General features: G+C 48.7%; 1 protein-coding gene across 2 annotated transcripts; it reads left to right on the top strand.

Annotated features, from left to right (window-relative positions):
- Positions 1–1,474: 1,474 nt before the first annotated feature.
- On the top strand, positions 1,475–4,753 carry LOC123188009 (pentatricopeptide repeat-containing protein PNM1, mitochondrial). Of its 2 annotated transcripts, none has more exons than XM_044600038.1 (2): positions 1,475–2,987; positions 4,423–4,753. In XM_044600038.1, exon 1 carries the CDS (start codon positions 1,527–1,529, stop codon positions 2,973–2,975), a length of 1,449 nt encoding a protein of 482 aa, XP_044455973.1. In that variant the 5' UTR covers positions 1,475–1,526; the 3' UTR covers positions 2,976–2,987; positions 4,423–4,753. The 2 variants fall into 2 exon arrangements, with proteins under 2 accessions (XP_044455973.1, XP_044455972.1); XM_044600037.1 differs by having other exon boundaries at positions 1,479–2,987; positions 4,418–4,753.
- The last annotated feature ends 1,818 nt before the right edge of the window (positions 4,754–6,571 follow it).

Below are 6,571 nucleotides of genomic sequence, written 5' to 3'. Positions count from 1 at the left end.
TGCTGTCATCGGCACCGATCAAACCGGGAAACGCTATTGGCAATGCATTGAGGACAGGTATTGCAAGCTGAAACCCAAGACTGCCACATTGAGAGCTCGTTCTTACAGATCGCTTCAAGGCCGGTGGGGGTTGATGAAACCCGCTTGTGCTCGTTGGAGTGCGGCTATGGATCAAGTGAGGGATCAACCCCCAAGTGGCTGCGTTGAGAGTGATTATGTGAGTACAAATATCATGCTTATTACTTGTTGGTTATGCTTGGTTGTGATTTTGATATGCTTCCAATGATGATATGTTTTAGGAGAAATATGCCGACTTGAGGTACAAGGACATGGACGGTTCCAAGGGCAAATCCTTCCCATTCAAGCATTGTTGGGCATTGCTCCAACATCTTTGACAAATGAAAACTGAGGGATCAAGAGAGTGCACCGAAGAAACCGGATATGCTCAAAATGGATGATAGTGATGAAGAAGGAAGAAACCATGACAAGCCCGACGGAACCAAGAAGGGAAAAGAAAGGATGAAGATGGAAGCAGAGGCATCAAGCTTGAGGGAAAAGATTGATCAAATGATCAAGTCAAAGGAGACATTGGCAAGGAAGGCATTGGAGACAAAGCTTATTATCACCGGGAGAAAGAAAGAGGTGAAATTTGCACAATTGGAAGCAAGGCGAGAAGATGCCAAGCGCAAGGCCGACATGAAGGAGAGGATGATCAAGCTCAAGGAAGCAAAAGCATGGAAGGAGCTCATGGCCGAGGAGAAGGAGCACATGATGATGTCTAGAAAGGACATGGATGAAGAGCAATTGGCGTGGTGGAAGAAGTACAAGGAGAACATCGCGGACAGGAAGAGGCTACTGCGTGGTGCTGGTGGTGGTGCGTTGTCTACTGTCCGAGGTGAGTCTCCGATGAGTGGTGGAGGCGATGGAGGTGTGGACAACTTCACCGGTGCTTGAAGTTGTTCGTACGTTTTATGTTTTGCAAATGATGTCTTCAGTGACTATGTGATGATGATCATTTGCACGCTGTATGTTTTGCTATGATGTCCATGGGATTTACTATGTGATGATGATGATTTGCAAGTTTGTTTCATGTATGTGATCATGATCATTTGCAAATTTGAGATTGATTTATGTTGCTGTCCTGTTTTGAAGGTTTTCTGTTTTGAGGGTTGGTTTGAGGGCACTGATCTACGTTAGGGATTTTCGGCTTTTAAAACGATATTTTCTCAGCCCTCAAACTAGTTTTGAAGGTTGAGTTTTTGAAGGCTTTGTTAGACATGCTCTTAGTATGTCAAACACGCCCATATCACACCTTTGAAATAGCCTAGGATGCACTTTCACTTAAGTTTTCTTTACATGTTTACACGATTGAATGGAAGTCGTTCGCCACTGCTCCCGTGCTCCGTCCTCGCCGGCCGATCTCAGATCAACGTCAGGGATTGCACCTAGTAGCGCCTCTTAGATCTGGCACCCAGTGGAAACCTCCCCTAACCCTCCTCGCTCCCTCGATCTCCTCCCCTACCAAAATGTGGCGCCGCCACCTCCTCCGCCGCCTCCTCCCATCTCCGGCCACGGCCGGCACCCCCTCCCCGTTGGTTCGCCACCTCTCCACGACACCCACCCCCTCCTCCACCACCGATACCACCTCCATCGCCTCCTCCCTCGCCGCCGCGGTCACCAAGCTCTCATCCACCCCGCCCCCCGCCACCTCCCCGGACGCCTACTTCTCCCTCCACTTCTCCGACGTCCGCCCTACCAACGCGCTCCTCGCCGAGACGCTCTCCCTCTCCCCTCCCGCCACCTCGCGCGCCGCCGCTGACCTTTTCCGCTTCCTCGTCCGCCGCTCGCTCCACCCCTCCGACGGTGCTCTCGCCCTCGTCGTCCGCCATCTCGCCCGCCGCCGCGACTTTCCCGCCGTCCGCACGCTCCTTCAGGAGTTCCCCTCCGCGCTAGGGCCAGACACAGTCGACGCCTACCTCTTTCATCTGGCGAGAGCTGGGCGCGCCACGGACGCGCTCAAGGTGTTCGACGAATTGCCTGGGGAGCTTCGCACCCGTGGGGCGCTCACTTCGCTGGTCTCCTCCCTCTCGTCCGAGGGCTTCCCACAGCTTGCAGAGCGTGCTGTCAAGAAGATCGCCCATGAGATCTTCCCGGATGACAATATTTGCACTTTGCTGGTATCTGGTTATGCTGATGCTGGTAAGCTTGACCATGCGCTAAGGCTCATCGGTGAGACACGAAATGGTGGGTTCCAGCCAGGTTTGGATGCCTACAATGCTGTTCTTGATTGTGTCTGCCGTCTCTGCCGCAAGAAAGACCCATTAAGGATGCCTGTAGAGGCAGAGAAGTTCTTAGTTGACATGGAGGCCAATGGCATTCCCCGGGATGCGGGGACGTTCCGGGTACTGATAAAAAATCTCTGTAAGATTCGCAGGACTGAGGATGCAATGAATCTGTTCCGACAAATGGGCGAGTGGGGATGCTCGCCAGATGCTGACACATATCTTGTGCTTATCAAGAGCTTGTACCAGGCTGCCAGGACCTCTGAAGGGGACGAATTGATGATTTGGATGAGGTCTGCAGGTTTTGGAGATAAACTTGATAGGAAGGCGTATTATGGGTTCATCAAGGTTTTATGTGGGATTGAGAGGGTTGAGCATGCTGTCAAGGTGTTCCGTCTGATGAAAGGATACGGGCATGCACCTGGAACGAAATCATATAGCTTGCTGATTGAGAAGCTGGCTAGTCATAATTTAGGGGATCGTTCAAATGCGCTGTTCAGGGAGGCAGTAGCGCGTGGGGTTACCGTGACACCAGGAGTCTATAAGATTGACAAGAGGTATGTGAAAGAGAAGAAGGAGAAGAAGGTGAAGAAAAAGCTGACTTTACCGGAGAAGAAGATATTAAAGAGCAAGCGGCTGTACAAGCTCAAAATGAGCTTTGTCAAGAAGCCTAAACGGCGAATGAGGGCTTGAGCAGACTTGGGGGTAATTTTCATACTCATGCTATTTTTCCACTGATAACATTTATGTTCTTTGCTTCAGAATTTGCTGTTTAGGTGGTCTGTTTCGGATACGAGACCGTCATTTTATGTTAGCTGTTTTAACCAGTAGCATATCCTACATCAGTGCACTTAATTGTAGGAACACGCAGAACTCTGTTTTTAAAGGAGCTGATATGCCGATTTGGAACTTCATGGATCGTACCATTCCACTTAAAGATGGTCAAAACTCAAGATATTAGTCTATACAGAAAATGTTGGTGTAGGTATCCATAAGATGGAACACTGGGTGTCGGATAAGCTGTTAAATCAATAAATTTCACCTTCATCTATGTGAGAAACGAGAAGGAAGTTTGTGAAATAAGAAATTTTGGCTAGGGCGGTAGGACTAAATTTTCTTGAGTGGGATTGCTCAACTCGTTACAAAGTTATTAAGTCAGTTGATTGGTCATGGATTCCCAATCGCTGATAGTTAAACGAATTAGAGTTGGACTGAGAAATTGAGGTATCTAAGTTGACTTCTCATTTTATTTTTCTTTCATGCCTGCTATTTGTGGTCTGGGGTGCTTCATTTTTCCCTGTATGAAAGCGGAAAGAACAACTCATAAAGCACTTCTATGGCCTGATTTTCGACAACCCACTACACTAATAACCATAGTGCCTTAGTGCTTCAAGACTCCTGGAATGTAGGCTTGGGGGCAAGCAGAGAGCACAAAAGAACAAATCATCTTTGTTTCTTTAGTGCATCCAAACAGTTGCACTCAGGTGCAGTTACAGAGTTAAGATACTTTAATGGAAACAAGCTGTGCTTAAAACCAAGAATCATGGATGTAACTTTTGCTAGGACTGGATAATGGTAGGTACAGCAAAGAATCGTGGATGTACTTTCTGCAAGTCCACAGTGAAGTGCAGAAAGGCTAGTAAAGTTGCTTAAATATTCTTTTCCCAATGTTATCACGCCCCTTCCTTCCACAGGACTTGCTACCCTGATGTACTCTTTGTTAGACAATATTATCAAGTCATACTCCTTTTCTTTTGCCTGCAGTCCAGTCTGTTTCAGAATAGCATAATGTCAACACTCTGTCGACAGAGTTACAGTAGTGTGCTTAGGATGTGTGTACTTTCCACTGAAAAATTATAATAGTTGATGTGCTCTACACTAGGCCGCTTCATTAATTTACTATCCTTGCTAGTGTGGTATCTCTTTCCTATGTGGATATCTAGAGTTGGTCGTCATTTGTGGAGACAGATCTTATCTCATTCAAGATAGGGAATGGTCATTTTAATATGGAAAACAATGAATATTGACATCGCGAAATTTGAATAAACAGTTGGTGTTGTTTTTTATTTTTGAAACTTCATGTGCATAATCCTGCAAATATGCCAGTAATGCTTTTCCCCCTACTTACATTCCAGTTCAGTTGGAGCGGATGATCATGGGAAGGGAAGCATCGGGCGATGCTTACTTACAGTTTAGAAGAGCGCAAAATTGGTGCCTGTGAGTCGTGCCCGCCATTGCGAACGGCTAACAAACAACATTGCCTTTCCGATCTGAGGGCTTCATACAAGCTCGCTCTTTTTTGTTGATGGATTGCTGAATCTATGTTGATGTTCCCTGCAATTGTTGCAGCAGAAATAATGCACGTTTTGCTTGCTAGTTACCACATCGTGAGAAGTTGCTTCTGGCTTCTTATGAAGCAAACTATCTGTACTAATTGATACCCTTTAAGCAATGTTGCCTACTTTCCAGTATGCCTGAATGCTGAACTTCAACGGTTTCCAGGACCTTCGACATATCTGCTTGATAGGTGTGCGTCACATCAGGATTTAGGTCTGAGATAATTTTCTTTTTCGAGATTTCCACCAGACAGGTAAAATCCTGTGCACTTGTCTACCTGGCTTCGCTGTGGAGGCCGGCCACTTTGGTTAGCGTGCGCTGGCTCCTCTTTTTGCGAGTTCTCATCTTATAGGTCATTCTTGGATCAAGCTCTCACCATGATAGAAGGGAGATAACAAAAACAATGGAATCCTGGGACCCCGTCGCCCCCGTTGTCTTTACTGGCATAGTTTGATGCACACCAATAAGTGCTCCGGCGAGAGCCAGCCGAAAAAGTTGCGTCCAAAGGACGGGCAAATCATGAAAGATTTTGTCAATCTTTCATGACATCTTCCAAGGTAGTACGACATCCGTTTCAGCGGCAACTAATATGGGATGGAGGGAGTAAAATTTTGCCGGACAACATTGAGTTCAGATGACCCAAATAGCCAAAAATTGGCGTCTGTTACTGGAATTGTCCCAAGCTTCTTCTAGATCACAAGACGAAGAATCATGTTGCTTATGTAAGTCTAGTCTAGATAGCCGGTCATCTAGGTTAGGGGGAAGAAATGATTAGCTCTGTTCTTTTTAACCCAAAAATCCGTGGACGGACGGAGACGGACAGCGCACCAACCTTGGACCATGCCCGTCCATTGTTTCAAGGAGCGCTTTACTTTCGCTCTCCCGATAAATACCAGCGGTGCCTTGCGCACACAAGGTGGTGAAACAGTGATGGTGGTGATGGGGACTTTGATTTGGCCCAAGACTATTGGGGAAACAGAAGCTCGGATCCCTCCAACCGATGCAATCCCTCTCGTCAGAAATGGAACTTGTGCACCCACACGACCCGCATTGGCCGATTCTCCCCTATCCTGACGGGCGATGGCGATCGTCGCTGTTTGGTTGTTGGGCTCCCCGAATCGGGCGTCTTGGGTGTTTTTGCGTGGTGTGGCGCCCTCCTTCTCTACCCCGTTCCTTGCTAATAAGCCAGCCAGCGGACCGCCCGTGCAGCAATTATTCGGAGCTGTAATAAACTCGGAGAGGTGTGGGCATGCACGCAAGGCTTGAGAATGACACGCATGTCCATTTCACCGTCTCAGGGTTTGGAGGCTGGGAAAGCGAGAGAGGCATTTGTAAGTTTGTTTGGTTTGGGCAAAGCCGTTGGATAATGCTAGGTTAGGGCATCTCCAACGCGGACTCTCAAATCGTCCGCATACGTCCGGTCACTCGCTCCGAACGTGTTCAGCCATCCAAGGCGTTCTGTATCGGTCCGTTCGCCGGTTCAACATGTTTTCCCCGCAAACCGTACACAAACTTGTGTGTGTGTGCGGTTCGGACCGCTACCGCACCCGCGTTTGACTGCCTGGATCGCCAAAAAAACCCGGCTGCCTCTCCGCGCTTCTCATCGAATACCGGCACCGCTTGCCGCGCAACATTCGTGTCGCCTGTTGCGATTTGATCGGACGTGACTTCTCGGGCGTCACTGCTTCAATGCGGACGCCGCGTCCCGAGAAACCAACTCCGTCCGCTGTGCCGCATTGAAGCGGGCTGACCAGCCGCCAGGCCTGGCCGCGGCTATATAAGTTGTACTCCGATGATGCACATGCACACCTCCTCCTCTCTGATCCCCTCCTCTCTGAGCCCCTCCGAGCTCCTTCTCCTACAACGGCGATGCCGAAGTCGTGGTGGTCCACGACGGTAGGCGGTGGCGGAGAGAGTTCATCCTCTGGTGGATCTTGGCGCCGCCGCCCACG

The sequence above is a fragment of the Triticum aestivum genome, chromosome 2A (assembly GCF_018294505.1).
Source record: "Triticum aestivum cultivar Chinese Spring chromosome 2A, IWGSC CS RefSeq v2.1, whole genome shotgun sequence".
NCBI lineage: Eukaryota > Viridiplantae > Streptophyta > Magnoliopsida > Poales > Poaceae > Triticum > Triticum aestivum.
Note: the sequence above shows the minus strand (reverse complement) of the source record. Positions and strands in the feature narration are given on the sequence as shown.

What these genes read in the sequence shown, in the direction of transcription:
- LOC123188009 (XM_044600038.1), top strand. Translation starts at nt 1,527, where the DNA reads ATGTGGCGCCGCCACCTCCTCCGCCGCCTCCTCCCATCTCCGGCCACG.